Genomic DNA, 24426 nt, shown 5'->3' on the forward strand with positions numbered 1-24426 from the left:
GATATGGCTAAACCATGAAAAAAAAAAAGTTTGTTATATTCTCTGAATTGTTTATTTACTTGTTGAATGAAGGGTGGGAGTTACGTTCCGTTAAAAAAATGATACCTTGAATGTGTCAGTATGTGAAATAAGGTAAGATATACTACATAAAACAGTGAAACTCAATAACAGTGAAAACTAACAGTCACATGGCTAAGCTGAGAAACATTAATGTTGGCTACCTAAATACAAGTAAACTGCATTGGAACATTCTTATTGCTAAGCTGTAAATGAAGTCGAGATCAAACATTGGTCTGCTGTTACCTAAAAATAAAACTCAGAATATTTTAATTAGTCCATGAGGGATACTATCAGGAAAGCTTGGATAAAATATCAATACAAATAAAGAGGAAACTTTGTAAAGAAACACTTAAACTAGATAAGAAAGACATTTGCATGTAGTTATTAATATAAGCTGTTAAATAATTGCAAATAAACTGGGCTGAATTTGTATTACTGTATTTTCCGGCATATAAGACGACCCCCTACTTTTCCTGTTAAAATGTAGTGTTTAGGCTATACTCGCCGTATAAGACTACCCCTCTTCCAATGCACACCAGTGGGAGGAATAGTGCCCCATCATTGGTGTCAGTAGGAGGAATAGTGCCCCATCATTGGTGTCAGTGGGAGGAATAGTGCCCCATCATTGGTGTCAGTAGGAGGAATAGTGCCCCATCATTGGTGTCAGTGGGAGGAATCGTGCCCCATCATTGGTGTCAGTGGGAGGAATAGCGCCCCATCATTGGTGTCAGTGGGAGGAATAGCGCCCCATCATTGGTGTCAGTGGGAGGAATAGTGCCCCATCATTGGTGTCAGTAGGAGGAATAGTGCCCCATCATTGGTGTCAGTGGGAGGAATAGTGCCCCATCATTGGTGTCAGTGGGAGGAATAGTGCCCCATCATTGGTGTCAGTGGGAGGAATAGTGCCCCATCATTGGTGTCAGTAGGAGGAATAGTGCCCCATCATTGGTGTCAGTGGGAGGAATCGTGCCCCATCATTGGTGTCAGTGGGAGGAATAGTGCCCCATCATTGGTGTCAGTGGGAGGAATAGCGCCCCATCATTGGTGTCAGTGGGAGGAATAGCGCCCCATCATTGGTGTCAGTGGGAGGAATAGCGCCCCATCATTGGTGTCAGTGGGAGGAATAGCGCCCTATCATTGGTGTCAGTGGGAGGAATAGCGCCCCATCATTGGTGTCAGTGGGAGGAATCGTGCCCCATCATTGGTGTCAGTGGGAGGAATCGTGCCCCATCATTGGTGTCAGTGGGAGAAATCGTGCCCCATCATTGGTGTCAGTGGGAGGAATAGTGCCCCATCATTGGTATCAGTGGCAGGAATAGTGCCCCATCATTGGTGTCAGTGGGAGGAATAGTGCCCCATCATTGGTGTCAGTGGGAGGAATAGTGCCCCATCATTGGTGTCAGTGGGAGGAATAGTGCCCCATCATTGGTGTCAGTGGGAGGAATAGTGCCCCATCATTGGTGTCAGTGGGAGGAATAGTGCCCCATCATTGGTGTCAGTGGGAGGAATAGTGCCCCATCATTGGTGTCAGTGGGAGGAATAGTGCCCCATCATTGGTGTCAGTGGGAGGAATAGTGCCCCATCATTGGTGTCAGTGGGAGGAATAGTATCTGATCATTGGTGTCAGTGGGGGGGAGGAAAAGTGCCCCATCGTTGGTGTCAGTGGGGGGGGGGGGGGCGGGAATCAGCCCTGTACTTAGTGTCCCTTGGAAGGGGGGGGGGGCAGCGGCACTGCGCCGCCCCCCTAAAAAGTGTCAGCATGCCGTATGCCGGCGTATAAGACGACCCCCGACTTTTGAGAAGATTTTCAAGGGGTAAAAAGTCGTCTTATATGCCGGAAAATACGGTACTACTACTGTATTTATATTTTTTGATTGGCCAGCTTGTTTCTACACTGTGATGAATGCACGTGTTTGTTTATATACATACATAGACACAAATAATATACTTTCTTACCTTTCAAATCTTGACTCCACGTCAAAGTTGTCGACATTTAGAACCAAATCAACATTATTTTCAGCGCTAATACTAGTCCTTGTTGTGGTGTATACACTTAACTGGAATAGTAGAAAAAAAAAAATGAGAATGACATTAACAATAGTCTACTATATCGAAATAAAATGGCTAGGTGGTTTAAAAGAAGTGCTAAAATCTAATTTAGAGTTATGTAGTTGGTAAGGTTGAATAAAGACACTGGTTCACCCAATTCAATGTGTGTATGTTTATTTCACTACCATTTTCAATATCCCTGTATTGTTTTTACGGTCTGCGTTCCCCTGCAGTGCCATTTGGCAGCCCATTCCTTTGAATGGGCTGCAAATGGCACAAGATCGCACAAACAAGTAGGGCATGCACTACTAATGAAAAACGCAGCACCAACTAGCATTGTACTGCATTACCATGCAATCTGGTGTCCACACATGCACTGTGGTTACGTTGCTGTTTATGTATTAGCACCCGCAGCAGTTCACAAAGGCAGTGTGTTTTGAATGCAATGCGGGATATGTGCATGAAAAGCACCTTCCCTGCACCATGTTCTGGTGTGAACTGGCCCTAAGTATTCCTGTTCTAATCAATGATAGGTGGACAGATCCTTATGGTACCCATACACTAGGTGAAAAATTTTAAAAAATCCATAATTTGGACAGTTTGTCTTTTTTTCATCCAGTTAAGGAGCACAAATCGGAAAACGGTTGTGAAGTTTTTGAGACAAAAAAAAAAAACAAAGAAAAAAAACAAAGGAAAAGTTTGGAAGGCTTCTGCCACACAAACAAAAAATTGAAAGGTTAATGTGTTTCTTGCCCGTTAAAAATTGAACTGTTGGACTGCGCATATGTGCCCCAGAAGCAAAATACGAACAAAAAACTGATTCATTTAAGTCCATTGAACGATTTATCATTCGAAATTCAGTCATTACACGATGGCAATAACATTTGCTCTCATGACCATGTGTTCGTTTTTTGAAAATGCATTTGAGCAATTTTTGCACTTGTGTACGGCCAGCATTACACACACGAGTGCATATTAGTCTGAGACCAATGCACGGCTCCGAACACAGTCTGTCTGCATTGATCCCACATGGATGTACACTAAAGACTGCAAGCTAAGATAAATGGAGATCTGTGCAGAAGTCTACCTGTCAGTGATATGAACGGGCTGACTGCATGGACCATCTAAGTCTCCTGGGTGGGAAAACATGCACCTCTGTACAGGTGTACTGATCAGTGTGAATGAGGCCTAAAAATTTAAATTTCTCCACAATTCTTAGCAATACAGAACTCAAGGATAACTTGTTTAAAATAGTGGTTTTACTGCTTGTATAGAATAGGTCAAGTATTTTAGTGTGCATCATCTGGGAAGTGGTTCACTTTAAAGATGAATTAGAAATTAAAAATAATCATTATTATTATAAAATGCACACCAAAATAAACATATATACACTGCTCGAAAACATTAAGGAACACTGAGAACACATCAGATCTAAATGGGGAAAAATATCAACTTGGATATCTATACGGATATGGACTGGGTAATGTGTTATGCAGGCCATAGATGGGTCGTTTATCGGCTGAATTTTCGTCCGCACGAAAAATCGGCCAATATTCACGCCGTTAGTGGGGCAATGCCGTCGGCCGTTTTTCGTGGATCTTCTCGTTTCTTTTAATTGGAAAATCCACGAAAAACGGACGTTTTTCTTGGCCATTGGTGGCAGCATCGGCAACGACGATTTTTTGTTTATTGGCCGACAATTCGGCAGATAGACGGCCCGTCTATGGCCAGCCTTAGGAACGTAAGGATGCCCCATCGTTTGATGGAAATGAAAAGTATCAACCTACAGAGGACTGAATTCAAAGATACCCTGAAAATCTAAGTAAAAAAATGATGCAGCAGGCTAGTCCATTTTGATGAAATTTAATTGAAGCAACTCAAACTCGTACTCAGTAGTTTGTATGGCCCCCACGTGCTTGTATGCATGACTGACAAACTTTGGGGCATGCTCCTAATGAGGCAACAGATGGTGTCCTGGGGTATTTCCTCCCAGATCTGGACCAGGGCATCACTGAGCTCCTGGACAGTCTGAAATACAACCTGGCAGCGTCAGATGGAATGAAACAAGATATCCCAGAGGTGTTCTATAGGAATTAGGTGAGGCGAGTGTGGGGGCCATTCAATGATATCAATTTCTTCATCCTCCAGGAACTGCCTGCATACTGTCGTCACATGAGGCCGGGCATTGTTGTGCACCAGGAGGAACCCAGGATGCACTGCACCAGCACAGGGCCTGACAATGGGTCTTAGGATGCATCCCAACACCTAATGGCAGTCAGGGTGCCATTGTCTAGCCTGTAGAGGTCTGTGCGTCCCTCCAAGGATATGCCTCTTCAGACCATCACTGACCCACCACCAAAACGGTCATGCTGAACAATGTTACAGGCAGCATAACATTCTCCACGGCTTCTCCAAACCCTTTCACATCTGCCACATGTGCTCAGGGTGAACCTGCTCTCATCTGTGAAAAGCACAGGATGCCAGTTTTGGCAAATGCCAATCGAGCTCTATAGTGCCGGGCAGTGAGCACAGGGCTCACTAGAGGACATCGGGCCCGCAGGCCACCCTTATGAAGTCTGTTTCTGACTGTTTGGTCAGAGACATTCACATCAGTGGCCTGCTAGAGGTCATTTTGTAGGGCTCTGGCTGTGCTCATCCTGTTCTTCTTTGCACAGAGGAGCAGATACCGGTCTTGCTGATGGGCTAAGGACCTTCTACAGTCCCTGTCCAGCTCTCCTAGAGTATCTGCCTGTCTCTTGGAATCTCCTCCATGCTCGAGACTATGCTAGGAGACACAGCAAACCTTCTGGCAGTGGCACACATTGATGTGCCATCCTGGAGGAGTTGGACTGCCTGTGCAACCTCTGTAGTGTCCAAGTATCGCCTCATGCTACCAGCAGTGACACTGATGCTAGCCAAATGCTAGAAAAGATGAGTAGGGAAAAAAATGTCAGTGGTCTCCACCTATAAAACCATTCCTGTTTTGGGGGACATCTCATTTTTGCCCATCTAGTGCACCTGTTAATTTAATTAACACCAAAGCAGATGAAACTGATTAACAACCCCCTCTGCTACTGAACTGACCAGATCAATATCCCAGGAGTTTAGTTGACTCGATGCTATACTCTGATTAAAAAGTGTTCCTTTAATTTTTTTTTAGCAGTGTATATTATTTTTCCCAAATATTGACTCTGAAACTTACTTGCAATTTTGGCCTCTTTGAGAGGTATGGTTTGATGCAGTTATCACTGTGGCTTTCACAGGGCTTAGTGTAGACAATGCCATACATCACCCAGCAGGTATGAACAACATATACAATAAACACCCCAACCACCAGGGTGGTGAAGGAGCTCCTGTTTAGCATCGTAGATGGAATAGAAAGTAGAGGGTAAACAAGCCGGAATCCAAAACTAATCGAGCATGCATAGACCTGGAAAACAAATTAGTTCAGAGTTAGAACAGTTATAGGACAAATATTGCAATAGTCAAATTCTGAAACACACAGCAAACAAACATATAACTCTCAGTTGTACACCAATATTAGTTTATTTCACAACTACATTCATAAGAAGGAGTAGATGCACTATAACATCCAAGATTAGTGTTTAAGTGTTTGCTGCTGTCACTCTCTTGGTGGATGAATTATTATTATTATACAGTATTTATAAAGCGCCAATAGTTCGCTCAGCGCTGTACATTACAAAGGGGGACAGAACATGTGACAGAACAATACCAATACAATGCAAAACATGAGGGGATTGAGGGCCCTGCTCCTTGGAGCTTACAATCTAGGAGGGAGGGGGTGGTGGCACAGGAAGAAATAGCTGTGGGGGATGGAGTGGTGGGAAGAGTGGAGGAGGTCGGCAAGTTAGCAGGGGGTGGGGTAGGCTTCCCTGAAGAGATGGGTTTTCAGGGTGTGCCTAAAGGAGAGGAGAGTAGGTGATAATCTGATGGGTTGGGGCAGGGAGTTCCAGAGGATGGGTGACACCCTGGAGAAGTCCTGGAGGCGGGCATGGGAGGAGGAGACCAGGGAACTAGAGAGAAGGTCGTCTTGAGAGGAGCGGAGTGTGCGTGTTGGGCGGTACTTGGATATTAGGTCAGTGATGTAGTTCGGGGCAGTATGGTGGACGGCTTTGTACGTCAGTGTTAGGATTTTGAATTTGATCCGTTGCGCAATCGGAAGCCAGTGGAGGGATTGGCAGAAGGGGGTGGTGGAGACGGAGCGGTTGGAAAGGTGAATGAGTCTGGCAGCCGTATTCAGGATCGACTGAAGCGGGGATAGCCAGCGGCGAGGCAGGCCAGTGAGGAGGGAGTTGCAGTAGTCGAGTCGTGATATGATGAGGGAGTGGATGAGCTGTTTAGTGGTTTCTGGGGTTAGGAACGTGCGGATTTTGGCGATGTTGCGGAGGAATGAATCAGCTCAAACTCAGGGGAATATGCAGCCCAAATGCCTAGTGTAGAATTCCAATGAGTGCAGTGTGACACAGTACCCACTCCGTTCAATACACCCTTACAAGTCCAGTGAATTGGGACAATTGCCAAGTACTAAAACATCACCCATGTGAATATAGCCTCAATTCCATTTTTTCTAACTGATGTGTCTCTTTCTTTCTCTTTGTCACTATAAATAATGCAGCAGACCATCTTCGAATGGTCACACACTGTTCTCTTAGCTCCTTCTGCTCAATATCTAAGCAGAAAATATTTATTTGGGTGCCTGATTGTTAGTTCATGTTGCAGATGTCCTACCCTTCTGAACCCAGAAATAACTACCTTCTATGATTAGTCATATCCCATGTTAACTCAAATAAATTGTTAAAGAGAATGGTTGCATTGACTGAAGGTGCTTCTGATGTTTCTGGGCCAAAGAAATACATTTATTCCGCAGGAATACCATATCTAACCAGGTTGGAATTTATTTTGAGTGTAATATATACACACATCCTCACTAACATCACAAACTCAACTTTCCTTTGTTCTTGAACTGCACTCCGAGGACATATCTAAGACCTCCAAGGAGAGGAAAAACTGTAAACCTGTAAGGATAATGAAATGATGAGCTTTCACTGCTGTTGTGTTTTTAAATATGTAGATTTAAAAAGCTGCACATATTTCGAGTAGAAGATGTCAGACATGTAAATTCATGGCATGGCATTCATCTCCTCCTGGCCAAGCTTCCTTTACCAAGCCTGTGTGCTTGTGATTGCACATGTGTTTTTCCTCTATAGCTGGATCTATAGATGAGCACGTTTTTCTTTTGATGCGATTTTAAACTTTAATATCTCTTTAACATGGCACCTCTAAGAGTGTCAGTGTTTAAAGTTTTTTTGGATAAATAAAAAAAAAAAAAGAGGTTATACTTACCTGCTCTGTACAATGATGTTGCACAGAGCAGCCCACTACCTCCTCTTCTGGAGTCCCACGTTGATGTGGTCGGCTCCTCCTTTCTTGTACATGCCCCTCAGCAAGTCATGTGCTGAAGGAGCACCTGTATGTGCGCTCTCAAGCCTAGCTGTGTGCACCCATAGACACAAAACGCATCTCAGCCACGACCCCAGCTCCCTCCTCAAAGATCTGACTGAGAGCAGCAGGAGCCAATAGCTTCCGATGCTCTCAGAATTTCCTATGAGACCACGAAGAGAAGGGAGAACAGCTGCCAGGGTGGATAAAAATCAATGATTTTTAAAAAAAAAAAATCAGATTTTTTTTATTTAAATCAGATTTTTTTTATTTAAATCAGATTTTTTTTGAATAAAATGCTTTTTGAGGAAAATATATTACCATCCAAAGGTTATTCCATCATGAAATAAAGATTTGTTTTTTAATTATGTAGAATAAGGCTGTATATGTTGAATTTTTTTGGTCCATGAATCCATTCACAATGTCATGCTCTTCCAGAGGTTTCTGTAAGATTATTGGGCAGTTTCTCTGCCTACAAGATATTATCACAGATGATCGGTTTACTTTTGCAGTTCTCAAAACTGAATTTGACTCAGCGGAGATCACATGCCTCTTCTTCACAGCAAAAATGTTATAACATGAACAGAGTTAAGAAAAAGACCTTCATCCTAACTTCTACAAACCTATGAATACAGAATCAACCCCTTCAGTGCTAAGTTTCAAGAAGTTCAGTGAATAGAATAGAAACAATATTTTTCTGATTGTTTGGAGTGGAATAGATCTGCACAAGAAGAAAGTGAAACTAAGTGTGAGGAGGAAGGGGCTGACAGTCTAAGTTTCTTAAAATTTATATATTTTGTTTAGACAAATTAGGTAACAAACATGGATGTTTAAGCAAATAATAAATGCTGGAATGTTATTGTTTCCGTTGAATAAATCTATTTAAATTGTTATTATTAAGGTAATGATTATTTTTCTCCTTCCTAAGTACAACAGAAAAGTTGTCCAAATATGAATGATTAACCTATTAAACTGGGGATAAAAAAACTAATATGAAAAGTTATTCTAAAAATCTTCATCTACTTGCATATTAAAGTTATACCAGCAAGAATTAGTCTTTATGTAGAAAACTAGGATTTAAATCAAGCCTTACTGACTAGTGATTTAAATTGTGATTTAAATCCGTTTGATTTAAATCAAATCCACCCTGACAGCTGCAGCCAGGAACAGTGCTGGATTATTGTGAGAGGACTCAGGTAAGTGTTTAAGGACTGAGGATGGAACAGTTAGTGGGAGTTTTTTGTCTTAATGCAATGAATGAATAGAGGAGCTGCTGAAGAAGCTCCCCACTGAGATCACTGTGCTCCTGGACGGACTGACAGTTTTTGTGGCAGAAGTTCAGGGCTCACATCATTGTTTTCAGGAAGGAAGCAGCAACGAGTGGGAGGGTGGCTGGCACATGCATCATTAGAGGTATGTTATCAGGATCTAGCCATTGCCCCAATATTGCTCTTGCCTAGGGCTTAGCTTTAAAATCAATAATTATGTAATATTTGTGTTTTCTTATGGCACATGGTGATTATTAGGGATGCATTGAAATTTCGGCCACTGAAACATATCAGACGAAAACAGCACTATCGGCATTTTGCAGATAGTAAAAATTTAGCTGATACAGGTGTCGATACAGGGGACTGTGTGTACTGCAGATGTGAGGGGGGTAAGCGGCAGTGAAAGACAGGAGAGAAGCAGTGTATACAGTGACAGGCTGTCGTCATATGTCAGTGCTGGTTTTTAAATGTAATTACCGCCTTTTTTCCCCTTCACTATAGCTCAGAGAATGAGCTATCACTTTCCCCGAGCTAAAGAAACATAGTTATTTAGTTAGTCTGGCTGAAAAAAAGACAAACGTCCATCCAGTTCAACCATTTAAAAAAAAAAAAAGTTATAATCCTACACCCACAGTTGATCCAGAGGAAGGCGAAAAAACCCAGCAAAGCATGATCCAATTTGCTCCTGCAGGGTAAAAAATTCCTTCCTGATTCCCCGAGAGGCAATTGGATATTCCCTGGATCAACTTTACCTATAAATGTTAGTATCCAGTTATATTCTGTGTATCCAAGAAATAATCCAGGCCTTTTTTAAAGCAATCCACCGAGCTGGCCAGAACCAAGTCTTGAGGAGTCTATTCCACATTTTCACAGCTCTCACTGTGAAGAAACCTTTCCGTGTTTGGAGATTAAATTTCTTTTCCTCCAGACGTAAAGAGTGCCCCCTTGTCCTCTGTGATGACCTCAGGGTGAATAACTCTACACCGAGTTCACTATATGAACCACTGATGTATTTATACATGTTGATCATATCTCCCGTAATCTCCTCTTCTCAAGAGAGAATAAATTCAGGTCCTCTAATCTTTCCTCATAGCTGATCTCCTCCATGCCTCTTATCAGTTTGGTTGCCCTTCTCTGTACTTTCTCCAGTTCCCCAATCTTCTTTTTGTGAATTGGTGCCCTAAACTGAACTGCATATTCCAGATGAGGTCTTACTAATGATTTGTATCGGGGTAATATGATATCTCTCTCTCTGGAGTCTATACCTCTTTTAATACAAGAGAGGATTTTGCTCGCTTTAGAAACCGCAGTTTGGCATTGCATGCCATTATTAAGCTTGTGATCTACCAGAACTCCCAGATCCTTCTCCACCATTGATTCCCCAGGTTGTACCCCCCTAGTATGTATAATGCATGCATATTCTTAGCCCCCAAGTGCATAACCTTACATTTATCACCATTAAACCTCATTTGTCACATAGTTGCCCAATTAAACAGTACATTGATGTTGGCTTGTAAATTGGAGACATCCTGTAAGGCTGTTATTCCACTGCACAGCTTGGTGTCATCTGCAAACACTGAAATGGGATTTCCAATCTCAGACCCTATATCATTTATAAATATATATTAAAACAAAGTTTCTTTTTAGTTTCTTTCCTTGAGCTAAAAGAAACAAAGTTTCCTTTAACTCCAGGGAAAGCGACAGCTCATTCTCTGAGCTATAGTGAAGAAAAAAAAAAAAAAAGCTGATAATTGCATTTAAAAACCGGCACTGACATATAGTAACAGCCAGCGAGGGAGCCTCTCCGTATACACTGCTCTTTTCCTTCCACCTCCCCCCTACAAAGATGGCCTTTCACTCATATGCTATCACATAGGGGACTATTGGTCCCCTATGTGATAGCAATAAAATCACAAGTTAAAAAAAAAAAATATATATATATATACATGAAAGTAGAAAATATTAAAAAAAAAAAACCTGAAGCCTCCCCACCCCCACATGCAGACATTTCGCTTTTCAGCCACATGCATTCTGAATTTTTGGTATCGGTTTCGGCTCCAGAATTTTCATTACGGTGCAGCACTAGTGATTATTGTAACAAACGTCTTTTGTTAAATCTGAACTGCATTAATACAATTTTTAAAAGCTTTGCAAATAAGTTTTTTCAAAAAACAACTTTACTAAAGTGAAAAAGCAGATGAGACAATTATCCTTAGATTGTTAACATTGCAAGTACAAATTTTGCCAATGACATATCAGGTTGAGTGACCAGTAATATCACTTGACTCTGTGCCTGCACATCCATCAGATATCTGTGTTGGAGTATACAACAATGGCACTGTTTGTAAAGAAATAATGTTAAATAACAAGTGATAATTTATAGATTACAACAGGGAGCTCAGGAGTCGTCCAACAAGCATGTGGCGGGTTGCGCCAGCCATCTGTCCCAAACTTTATTGTATTAAGTGGGGCAACCTATATGTACATAAATTAGTTTTTTTTATAAAGTAGGCTAGAATTCAAATCTCTTACCCAGGTATCAAACTTAGGAGGGGTTGCTTGCATCCAGTTCTGTGCAAACACTTGTTGGTCAATAAATAATGTTTCTTGCAAAAATATATTAAGGAATTGATCCATTTTACGGTCTGGAAAAAGACCAAGTAGGCAGGATTTGGGGTCTAGAGGTGGGGGGAGCATGCAGAAATTGAATCGTCTGGATCACTGGGCAGGACCAAATAAGGTGAAAAAAGGTTCCTCTCTGTTGTGCACGGAGGGGGCATATGGAGCTATGGGTGGGTTTATAGCGAGAGACACAAACGAGTCAGGTAAGCCCTGTGCAAGATATGCATTTGGGTTAGATGGTCCGGCATCCTGGGGGAGACCATTTTGTAATGGTCTAATACAGGGCTTGACATTTCCACTCGCCTGCTCGCCAATGGCGAGTGGAAATTATGGTGGGGGTCGAGTGTGTCCCCCAGAGCCACCTTGTTGAGCAGGCTCGGAGCTCAGGCCAGATCTGTCATTGGCACTGGGAGCCATCAGACTGCTCAATAGCTGAGCGCAGTGAAAGCAAAGCAAGGAGTGTGTGCTGTGCTCTCTGCCTCCCCCTAGAGTGCAGTACCCAGCTCTGTGAGTGAACAACAAAGTTCAGCAACTTTTTATGGGGGGGTGTGTGTGTACATGTGTGTGTGTTCGTGTGTCTGTGTATGCATGTACAATTGTACATGTGTCTGTGTATGTGTGTATCTGTACATGTGTCTGCGTGTATGTGTGTGTACGTGTGTGTGTGTGTACGTGTGTGTGTGTATGTACGTACATGTCTGTGTGTACATCTGTGTGTGTATGTACATACATGTCTGTGTGTACATCTGTGTGTGTATGTACGTACGTGTCTGTGTGTACATGTACATGAGTGTGTTTATGTACATGAGTGTGTTTATGTACATGAGTGTGTTTATGTACATGAGTGTGTTTATGTACATGAGTGTGTTTATGTACATGAGTGTGTTTATGTACATGAGTGTGTTTATGTACATGAGTGTGTTTATGTACATGAGTGTGTTTATGTACATGAGTGTGTTTATGTACATGAGTGTGTTTATGTACATGAGTGTGTTTATGTACATGAGTGTGTTTATGTACATGAGTGTGTTTATGTACATGTGTCTGTCTGTGTGTATGTATTTCTGTGTATGTACATGTATCTGTGTCTGTACGTGCCTGTGTGTGTATACGCGTCTGTGTGTGTGTGTAGAGGTGTCTCTGTATGTGTGTGTTTGTTGGTGGCAAGTAACTCTAAGGCCTGGCTAGTAGCTCAGAACTTGAAATTTTAAGCCCTGGTCTAATATTTCTTCCCACGCAGCTTCCTCTACATTTCCTAAGTCTTTTTCCCATCTAGTTTTCGGTAAGCCAGCTTACTTGCAGAGGGCATCAATAATATATTGTATAGTACAGAAATGAACTTGTTGGGTTCAGAGCCCAGGATCACCTCTGTCAAAGCCATAAGGGCATGTGGAGGAGTTGCATATGGGAATTGGGCTCTTACTGCGTGTTGCAGTTGAAGGTAACAAAACAGCATGGAGTTTGGGAGGGAGAACTCGGCTTGTATTTCAGGAAATGTTTTCAAACCTGTTGAGTTACATATCTGAGCTAGATCGAGAACTCCTCTGGAGGCCTATAGTATCAGGTCAGGAATATGCAATAATTCTGGTAAATGATGATACCAGAGCAGGGTGTGACTGTGAAGGGGGGGATTTCCAAGCTTGTGTGTAGTCAATTTCCATGTGTTGGTGATGAAATGATATAGTATTCTGTGCAAGCGGGGAGTTGGTGCCCCTGGCTCCACGCAGTATTGACTGTAGGCCAGATGGAGGGGTTGAGCTGTGTAATAATACAAACTGAAATTGGGGAGAGATGCACCTCCTAGTGATGTTGGATTTTTCAAAGTAAGCCATGGGTGCTTGTGGTGACCATTGCCTGATACAAAGGTGTTGAGGATGGAATCTATAGATTTAAAGAATTTGAGTGGTATATACACAGGGGAACGCTATAGCATATATTAATGTTTTGGTAATAGAACCATTTTAATTCGACTGATCCTTCCCAAGAGCAAGTTTGGACCAAATTTGGATTTTTTTATTTAAGCAGAGTTAACAAAGGTTCAATATTTAGGGGGATATAATCCCTTAGAAGGCAGGAGACCTTTACCCCCAGATATCGGAAGGAGTCTACATGGGCTAAGGGTAGATATGAATAATTGGATAAAAATCTCAAAAGAAGATTGGTATATAATTTAGTTATTATGACTCTATCCGGTCTTTCTACTAGCATGGACCAACCGTTGGGACAAGCACCCTCTAGCGCTACAGGTGGTAGCGCCATCATTTTCCCAAGGGCACAATACATTCTCTCTCCTGTTGCAGCTGCTGAGCTCAACCAAGTGGACAAGGGAGAAAGCACACTACACATGGCCGCCCCTCAGGAAAAGTACGGCACTCTCTCCTCTATCTCTGGGGGTGCACATCCTAACAGCTGGTCCGTCATAGTAAGAGAACAGGACCGAGCCAGGAAAGGCCTTTGGAGAATTTATGGCAGGCTTTTATCATTGCAAGAATGGAATACAGGTATGTTAGCAGAAGAGGGGCATAGTTTTAAAATCTGAGTAGCTTAGGGTGAAGCTATTGTGTATAATGACAGTTTAGAGTGTTTTTTATATTTTTCTTGAACTAACCCTCTAAGCCATGGATCTCAACCTCCCTATACCGCGACCCTTTAATACAGTTCCTCATGTTGTGGTGACCCCCAACCATAAAATTATTTTCGTTGCTACTTCATAACTGTAATTTTGCTACTATTATGAATCGGAATGTAAATATCTGATATGCAGGATGGATTTTCCTTGTTACAAATTGAACATAATTAAAGCATAGTGATTAATCACAAAAACAATAATTATAGAATGTGAAATATTTATTTCTAATAACAAATAAATGAAATTTTGTCTTGAAGCATGGTGTAGCATGGGTAACAGTCTTAATAGAACAGTAAATCATTTACCCAGTAATTAAAATTCAAGAAGTGTCGTTTTACCTCCAATACTGCTGCTTTCTACACAGCAGCTCCTTTCTACACAGCAGCTCCTTTCTACACAGCAGCTGCTCTTTACACACAGCAGCTGCTCTTTACACACAGCAGCTGCTCTTTACACATGTGTGACTGGTCCACATAAGTACATTATGGCGTCAACCCTGTCACATACACCTGTATTTGTACGGTGTGTATGTGATGGGGTTGGCGCGATGATGTCATCACGCCGGGTACTCATATGTGGGCGTATCTGCATGTGGGCGTACCCGCCTGGAGACGGATAGGGGAGTGGTGTCTCGGTTCCTAAGACCATCGGAAATATGTGTTTTCCAATGATCTTAGGCGACCCCTGTGAAAAGGTAGTTTGACCCCCAAAGGGGTCATGACCCACAGGTGGAGAACCGCTGCTCTAAGCAATGGCAGTGTATATTTAAGATATTTTTAGGGCTCGTTCACACTTGGCTGTTTTACCAACACTTGCCAAACGCCCCTATAGCATTTGGCAAGCGTTGGTCCGGCGCTTGCGGAGTGTTTAACGCTCGGCAAACGTCGCATGCGCGGTTTAGCGCCGGTTGTTAGGCGTTTGCCGAGCCTTAAAAATGCCCCACAAATGCCTAGAATGAAGTCTGAATGGTGTTACCGCTCCACAAACACGTCGAAACCGCGCCGCAAGCGCTGGCCGGGCGTTTGTGGAGTGGCACCATAGACAAGAATAGGAGGCTTCAACACCTCCTGACTCGTCCAGAAGCGTCCGTTTTACCGCACTGCAACGCTACCGCTCCCGTTAGAACAGCCCCATGTGCAATGTGCAGAATTGCCAGAGGCGTTTGGGAAGCGGTAAAAACGCTTCCCAAACGCCTCTGCCGCCTGCACACAACGCTAGTGTGAACGTAGCCTTAGAGTTAATTTACACCAGATGCAGTTGAATGTAATTTTAAATGCAGTACGAATGCATATACAAGAAAAAAATGTTTATTTTAATGACCCCAGTTTACACCATTGTGGTGCTTTTGTGTACATTTAATACGAGAAAAAAAATGTTCAGCATGCTGCATTTTTTTGCATGTAACTGTACCACATGAACACACTGAAAACAAGTGTAAATGCAACTCAGTAAAAAAAAAAAAAATCATAAAAAAAGTGTCTAAAAAACAAACGTGGAAAAAGTATGCGGCAAACATACAAAAAATGCACGCTGAACAGCACATAGAACATGGGGACTAAAAATGAGCCCTTCATCAACATTCTTAGGCTTTATGTACACTTGAGCTCAAAATTGCCCATTTCACAGGCATTTGACATTTTTTTTCATTCTCTAAATGCCCCTCCATGGTAGCCTATGTGTCCATGCAAATATAGGCCTTTACAGGTGTTTAGAGGCAGAAAAAGCAAGAGAAGTGCGTTTTGGCAGAAAAACACCAGCCACACTTAAAACACATGCAAATGTGCCAAAGCAATATGTGCACTTAATTACAATGGCCAGCATAAATTAACGTGTTACTAAACCCAGGACCCTGCATACACTATATCTGGTCTCTCACAGTACAGAGAACATGGAAATGCAAATATTTTAGTAAATATAAACTGCTAAATACCTTTTCTCATCAGCACTATATAGCAGTCTTGTGACTATTATCAGTGTCCAGCAGAGCACTGGTAAAGCTTGTAGGAGTTTTCATTCACCCCTGATGGTCCTATGAGACTGCATAACCCCTGACCCTCTGTCTGGACAGTGCTGAGTGGCTTTGTGCTGTTCACATGCACCCTCCCAAAGACAAAAAAAACCTCTCTAGCATGCACACTAAACATGTGCAGCTCGCCCCCAAAGCTCTATTTTATGAGGAGATGGACTGGGGACAGCAGAAGGGGAGGATCAAAGAAGACAGGATCAAGCAGCCGTTTTACACAATGCAGAGGATTAATACCTTAGGTTCCACAGTGATTATAACAAGCATGCTTTACTGAAAATATAGACTGATTTTACTGTTGTGGGATTAGTAACACTTTTTCCAGTGGCAAGAATCAGCAGTCAGCTGCGCCCAGGATCAGACATCTGTCTGTAGCCACAGGTAACCACATATGAACAGCAGCACCAGGTCTTTAATTCTGAGTCTTAGAAACTGCCGTTATTCACAGGTACCTGTCTTTTTTTTTTTAAATATATTTCATTTTATATAAAAAAACAAGCTATTTTATTGGGATATATTTCACCCTGTATTACGATTCAGCACATAAACCACTACATTACAATACAGTTCCAATCACACAATAAATACATTCACTCTGCGGCATGATGCCTTGTGCGGAGCAAAGTTCCCTGAACCATCATGCATGACGCTGCTTACCCTGAAAACATTGTGTGGCCCCTAAGTTACCACCGAAATACTCAGCGGCGCAGTGCCTGGATTAGACCCCATCCCGCACATCCTACATGGCATCACAACTAAAACAAACCATGCAACATGTCAATAGTAATTCAATAAGCAATGGCTGTGATGGGGGATCGGAATGAGGGAGAGCAGCTCATAACCCACCAGGCGCCATCAATGTGCTCCTCATCAAATGTCCTACAGCAGGGGTGTCAAACTGGGGCCCTCCAGCTGTTGTGCAATTATAAATCCCATGAGGAATTGCAGGGCTGACAGTTAAAAGCCTGACTCCTAAAGGCAGGGGCATGATGGGACTTGTAGTTTCTCAGCAGCTGGAGGGACGCAGTTTGACACCCAGAATAGTCCTGTCATTCCAGCCCCTAGAATCCGGTGTATGGGGCTAAATGATTCAAATATTACTACTACAGGTACTTATATAGCACTGACAAATTACGCAGCACTTTACATATATATATATATTACAGACACATCAGTCCCTAACCCTCAAGGGGCGTACAATCTAAGATCCATAACTCACATTCATACATACATATACTAGGGACAATCTAGACAGGATCCAATTAACCCACCAGCATGTCTTTGGAGTGTGGGAGGAAACCGGAGTACCCGTAGAAAACCCACACAGGGAGAACATGCAAACTCCAGGCAGGTGGTGCCGTGGTTGGAATTCGAATCAACGACCCGAGTACTGCCAGGCGGAAGTGCTAACCATTTAGCCACTGTGCTGCTCTATCAGTATTGAGTGATGTGGGGATGACTGTAGTGTGGGACAGCCCAGGCTCAAATGGGGTAATATTGAGGTGACAACGTTGTTAGCCCCTATTTGAAAACTGCTTTTGGAAAATTCAGTTATATTTGCCTGTTTATGGTGATTTTTTTTAATATGTTTAATATTTAGCTCCCTGGTCTCCCCCTACCACGCCCGACTGCAGGACTTCCCCCATCCTCTGGAACTCCCTACCCCAATCCATCAGACTGTCACCTACCCTCCTCACCTTCAGGCGCTCCCTGAAAACCCATCTCTTCAGGGAAGCCTACCCCGCCCTCACCTAACAGCCGATCTCCTCCTCTCCATCCCCCACAGCCACTTCCTCCTGTACCTCTATCCTCAACTCAGCGGCTAGACTCATCCACCTCACCAACCGCTCCACATCTGCCTCCCCCCTCTGCCAATCCCTTCACTGGCTCCCGATTGCCCAACGCAATAATTAAAATTACTAACGCTGACATACAAAGCCATTCACAACTCCGCCCCAAACTACCTAACTGACCTGATACCCAAATACCACCCTACCCGTGCCCTCCACTCCTCACAGGACCTCCTACTCTCCAGCTCCCTGGTCTCTTCCTCCCACGTCCGACTGCAGGACTTCTCCAGGACTTTCCCCATCCTCTGGAACTCCTTACCCCAAACCATCAGACTGTCACCTACCCTCACCTTCAGGTGCACCCTAAAAACCCATCTCTTCAGGGAAGGCTACCCCACCCTCACCTAACAGCCGATCTCCTCCACTCCTCCCACCACTCCATCCCCCACAGCCACTTCCTCCTGTACCACTATCCCCTCCCTCCTAGATTGTAAGCTCGAAAGAGCAGGGCCCTCGAACCCCTCGTGTAGTGTATTGTCTCATGTACTGTCCCCCCCCACTTTATTGTACAGCGCTGAGCAGACCTATTGGCGCTATATAAATACTGTATAATAATAATAATGTGTGATCTGTATTCAATAAAGGTTGTTTTTTTATTTTTTCCCAATATGCTGCAGTTGGTTTCCTTGTGAGTCTGCTGTCTATAGGTTAGTACCTCTTTGGAGCTACCTATATCAGTTTTCGGTTGGTATGGGGCAGGGGCTGACTGACCATTTGGAAACTCGGGCACTGCCCGAGGGCCCGGGGTCAGTAGGGGGCCCCATGAGATGCCCCTGGTACCTTTTTCATAGGCTTTTTTGAGTTTGGGCAAGGACACAGGGGCCCCATGATCCCCTATTGCCCGGGGGCCCCATGAGTTGTCAGTCCGCCCCTGGTATGGGGCTAAATGGAGGCCTATGGACTTCTGCCCTGATCAATGAAGGCAGTCCTCTGAGCTCCATGGAGAGATGTCCCTGGACAATCAGTGACCCCCCCCCCCCCCCCAGCACACATATGTCACCCCTCCAGGCACACATGATCATGCCTACATCCAGGACGCTCATCACCAACCACCATACCCATTGTGCCGTGCAGTGTCTGGACAATCAGTGACCCCCCCTGCCCAGCACACATATGTCACCCCTCCAGGCACACATGAACATGCATACATCCAGGACGCTCATCACCAACCGCCATACCCATTGTGCCGTGCAGTGTCTGGACAATCAGTGACCCCCCCTGCCCAGCACACATATGTCACCCCTCCAGGCACACATGATCATGCCTACATCCAGGACGCTCATCACCAACCACCATACCCATTGTGCTGTGCAGCGTCTGGACATATGGTGACAACGCAGTCCTAAGATCCGCCCCGGTCTTGGATGAGGACGGCAGACAGGAGATCCCAGAACAGGACCTCAGCTCTGTCACTAAAGGAATCCCCGAATAGAATCCGTTCTATTCAGACATCTGCAAGGATCAATCCAGCTGGTCAGATCCCACAATTCCCGCGAGAATAGCCGGCCGGCCGCCCCCCAACACCTGACTAGACACCCCGGGGAGAAGACCGTTTATATTGCTCAGCCTTCCAATTCTAACGTGCATGATAATTATTTCCAATGGAACGCGGAATTCAAACCCAGCCTTGTAATAATGACAGTAGAACGTTTGTACGGTTTACCTTTCGCCGTTATATTGCATGTCTCTCCAACCTGAAAGTACAGCGGAGCAACCGGGAACACTGGCAGCCGAACCCGGAAATGACGTACTAGGAAGCCTTTCCGCTGGGCAGAAACGAGAGACAGCTGACATACGCGTCAGATCTGTGAAGGCCTATAGAGGCGGCCATGATCCTGAAGACCAAACTTGGTGCTGTGATTAGGAGTGGTGTGGGGAGGAAGCTTACCCCCGTGTGTACTGTATATAGAACGGACGACGATTTTCCTTTAGATTGAGTATATTCTACGCCACTGTATTTCGCTCACGTTAGATTGGAATTCCCATAGATCAGGGTGCGCAGCCTAAGCTGTTGTGAACTACAATTCCCATGAGGCATTGCAAAATGCTGCCAAGCAAAAAAAATTACATAGACAGAGAGGCACGATGGGATTTGTAGTATCATCATATCTGCAGTGCCAAGCTTTGCCTACCACGCCATACTAAGTATATTCTGGCAAACTGGACACAAATGGAATGGCTTGGAGGGCATCTTTGTGGGGTGGTGTGCTACAACTGGATCAGCTGTGCATAGTAGCCAATCAGCTTTTAGCTTTAGTTTGTTCAATTTAGCTTTGAAAATTAAACCAGAAGCTGATCGGTTGGCATACACATCTGCTCCATATTCTCCCTGCCATACACTATACAATCTGATTGTACCATCTCCTTTAAGCTGGCCATAGAGGAGTCAAAAACAACATTCTGTCGATTATAAAATGAAATTAGTTCATACGATTTATCTGGTATTTATTACAAGTACTTATATAATGCCATTAATTTATGTCGCAATATATATATATCTAGATAGATATATCTATATATATATATATATGTATATACACACATATATCATTTTTTTTTTCATGCTTCAACACTGAAGAAATGACACTTTGCTACAATGTGACGTAGTGAGTGTACAGCTTGTATAACAGTGTAAATTTTCTGTCCCATCAAAATAACTCAACACACAGCCATTAATGTCTAAACTGCTGGCAACAAAAGTGACTACACCCCTAAGTGAAAATGTCCAAATTGGGCCCAAAGTGTCAATATTTTGTAAATAACACAGTGCAGCGCTAAAAATGGACCAAATGCAGCAAAATAAAAAGTCAATCAGATATCCACGGTGCTCTCTAGAAAGATGAAAAATTCCAGAGCTTTACTGCCTCAAAAAGTAGCAATGCGCACTCACCAGAAACGCATGGATTATGCGCATGTAGGAATAATCATCCTAGATGTTAGATCTGCCAAAGGCCAGGTGGTGGGCATCCATCTCAAGGTGGGTCATCAGGTTTGATGAGAGCTCCAGCTCAGGTCCAGAGATCCCCTTAAGGTCAGTCAGGTAATCCAATTTAATGGTGATGCTCCCTCCTCTGGATGGTAAAGGCACCTTCTCTGTAGGGGTAATAGCTCCACATAGGAGCCCTTTTAGTAGGTGCTTGTCAGCCAGCTACAGACAACTCCGTCCTTTACACCGTCCTCCCTCCACACCTTCAGCTGCTATTCAGGTAAATGATTTCCACCATGGCAGGATACCGCACTGCCACAATATATATATATATATATATATATATATATACATACACATCACTCCCATACTTAAAAAGCCCTCCCTGGACCCCACCAACCTGAACAACTTAAGACCCATCTCCCTGCTGTCATTTACCTCTAAACTCCTAGAACGCTTAGTCTACAATCGCCTGAGCTCCACAACCTTCTTGACCCTTTACAGTCTGGCTTTCGCTCACTACACTCCACTAGTTGACCATCCCCTCCTCCTCAAAAAACTCCACTCTCTTGGCCTCAGAGACTCTGCTCTCTCCTGGTTCTCCTCCTACCTAGTGCAGCGCTCCTTCAACGTTACCTATAATGCTGCCCTCCTCTTCACTCCCTCTTTCTGTAGGGGTCCCTCAAGGTTCTGTCCTTGGACCCCTTCTGTCAGGGCTCCCAGGTGTGACCAGAGGTGTGTGGCTGACGCAGGGAAACGCAGACCTCAGATATGTTATAAACAATATAATTTATTAACACTAACAATACAAACATAAACGCAGTGCAATACTAAAACATAATACAGTGCAACCAAACCAAACCAACCACCCACAGATAACAGTACATACAAGCAAGCGTCGTCAGGCAGGCCGGGTCAATATCAATAGGGAAGGTAGGTACAGGGGGAGCAAGCGGAGATTGGTCGGGGTCACAGGCCAGGTTCAGCAGGTAGCAAGCAGCGTAGTACAGAGGGTCAGGCAGAGGGATGGTCAGGGTCACAAGCCAGGGATCAGAACAGGTAGCAAGCAGCGTGGTACAGAGGGTCAGGCAGAGGGATGGTCAGGAGCGAGCCGAGATCAGAGCAGGAGAAGTCAGCAGCGGTTCAGAAACAGGATGCAGGACAGACACAGGATACAGGGCCCAGGACAAACACAACACCAAAGCAGAGTCTGTGGGTCTGGCCATCCCTTAAATACCCCAGCATAATCAGTTCCAGGTGTTAGCTGGCTGCAAAGTTGAGTCTCTGATTGCTGGGAGCATCCGCTGGCCAGCCCTGGTACTGCAGATCACAAGGCAGCTGAGTCCCACCATTATTGGTGAATTCATTCCTGAGAGAGGGTGTGTTGCACTTGTCTGCTGAGCTCCAGAAAGGCCCGAGAAGCCTGGGGCTAAAGTGCCCTGCCCAGCCCAGGCAGGATGGCGGATCCTGGGCCTGGGTCCAGCGGGGAGAAGGCCCTGGAGGGACCTAGTACCGGCCTCTCTTTTCCACCAGTAGAGGACCTGGGAATGGCCCCTAGGAAGGGGGAAGTTTATTCTGCCTACCGGGACCGTGTGGCCGCTCGGGCCAGGTTAATAGACAAGGAGGAAGCCAAGCTCCAGAAGCTGACTCTGGAGCTAAAGAAGTTCCGGTCATCCTACGACCGTGTATGGTCTACTAAGCGGCAGGCCATGAAACCGGACCTGGAGGCGCTGGAACTTCGTTTGTCACAGCAGGGGAGGTATGTGGCGGCGCTGCAGCGCCAGAGCGGCGTCCTAAGCGAGAAGTATCTGAATGAAGCGAGATTTAAGGCTGCAAGAAGCCGCAGTGTTGCGGCGATGCGGGGTCCGGTGGAGGAGGCCTCTTCGGTGGAGGAATTGTCGGGGGAGTTGCTGGTGGAAGGCGAGCAGGGGCAGGTTGAGCCCACAGCACCCTCAGAGGAAATGGCGTCTAAAATGGAAGACAGCGTGGTGGCAGGATCATCAGAGTCCCTCCCCCCTGGGCAGCTGCCTGTGGATTGGGGGACCCAGGTGGAGGAGGAGGAGATAGTGGGCGGATTGCAGTTCCTGGCAGAGGCGGTTGCAGAGCTGCGTGGAGCCGACTTCAGGTTTACGTCCGAGGACTCTGAGGAAGAAGCTGAAAGTGATGTCATCCCCCGCAAGCCGGCTAAGTCGGTGGTGAAGGAGCATGCTGCCTTTGTCATGCTGCAACGCATCCCCAAGGACGTGTTGGCAAAGGCAGGGGAGCCACTGGAAGGGGAGAAGGACTCTGCTGATTGTGTTGGTGAGATGGTTCTGGACACTGGGGTAGCGGGTATAATGCCTGCAAAATTGTCTGAGGTGCAGGTTAGCCCTACAGTCCTGGCTAAGGGTGTTTCCCCTCCGGTGGTGGTCCCACTGGGCCCCGCCCCTTTGGGGGGCATGGTGGCCTCTGGTGTGCAACCAGCAGGTCCCCCGGTTTCTCCTCAGGGGGCTCCAGGTTCTCAGGTCCAGGCTCCTGCGGGTCCGGCTCAGGTGGGTTCTCCTGCTGGTATGGGTGGTCCCCAGCCCCGGGCTCCCCCAGGTCATGGCTCATCAGCATCTGCCCCTTCAGTTGCTGCTGCTGGTGTGGCGGCTTCCCCTGGTCATGCCCCCTTGATGTTGAGTGCCCCTGGGGCTAGATCGGGGCTCAGTTACTCTGCTGCAGTTAGGGGAGGTCAGGGGTCAGTGGGATCGGCCCGGGCAAGGGCAGGTAACCTACCCACTTCCACCGCAAGGCGAAATGTTGTTCAGCTGAAATGGTCAGGGGAGGGCCCCCCCCTTAGCAGGAGAGAGGTCATAGACCGCATATTAGAAATGGGCTTCCGTGCTGCGGATATTTTTGCGTTTATTGCTCCAGTTGGTACTGGAGAATATGACGTGTCCTTCATGCGGCCAGAATTGTTGGACCTCTTTTGGCAGAGGTATGAGGCCACCTTTGTCACCAGCCCTAGGTGGGTGGGCCTAACCCCGAGGCTCGTCTCTCGCCAGTCCCTGATTAAAAAAATAACGGTGCTGGTGAGAAATGAATCCATCCCAGCATCAGATATTGTGGTTTGGCTAAGTAGATATGGGGATGTGATGGGGCCCCTTGGGAAGATCAAGGATGAGAGGGGAATATGGACAGGTGGGTGGACGACCACCGTCCGCTTAAAGGTGGTTGGAAATGTGCTCCAGCACATTCCCTCTTCCGCTTTTCTAGGGAAGGACCGCCTGATAATTTTTTATGCGCGTCAGCCGAGGGTCTGCCACCGGTGTGGGGGCAAGGGGCATTTTGCGGCCACCTGCCCCATCATTAGATGTTCCCTGTGTCAGGAAATAGGACACCTGGCCAGGGACTGCAATGTTGTCCGATGCAATCTCTGCGGGGAGCTCGGGCATTCATACAACCAGTGCCCGGAGGCCCTCCACAACCTTCCGGTGGGGGAGCTTGAAGCAGAGTTGGATCGGATAGATGCTGAAGAGGCGGAGGCGGCATTGGAGAGAGCGGCTTCGGTTGCTGTG

General features: G+C 45.2%; 1 protein-coding gene across 2 annotated transcripts in view; it reads right to left on the bottom strand.

The window, feature by feature from the left end:
* CLPTM1L (CLPTM1 like) overlaps positions 1 to 19773 on the bottom strand; it is an 85829-nt gene extending 66056 nt beyond the window's left edge. The window contains exons 1-3 of one of the 2 annotated variants that reach the window (XM_089655255.1): positions 19625 to 19773; positions 5312 to 5539; positions 2017 to 2117 (exon numbers count right to left, since the gene is read on the bottom strand). In XM_089655255.1, the coding sequence (XP_089511381.1) occupies positions 2017 to 2117; positions 5312 to 5473 (263 nt within the window). In that variant the 5' untranslated portion in view covers positions 5474 to 5539; positions 19625 to 19773. Of the gene's footprint in view, positions 1 to 2016; positions 2118 to 5311; positions 5540 to 19259; positions 19425 to 19624 lie in introns of those variants that run through there. The other variant, XM_089655254.1, reaches the window with a different exon arrangement.
* Positions 19774 to 24426: the final 4653 nt, after the last annotated feature.

This window comes from Staurois parvus, unplaced genomic scaffold (genome assembly GCF_062004578.1).
Source record: "Staurois parvus isolate SC_StPar_1 unplaced genomic scaffold, SC_StPar_1.0 ptg000829l, whole genome shotgun sequence".
NCBI classification, from domain to species: Eukaryota; Metazoa; Chordata; class Amphibia; order Anura; family Ranidae; genus Staurois; species Staurois parvus.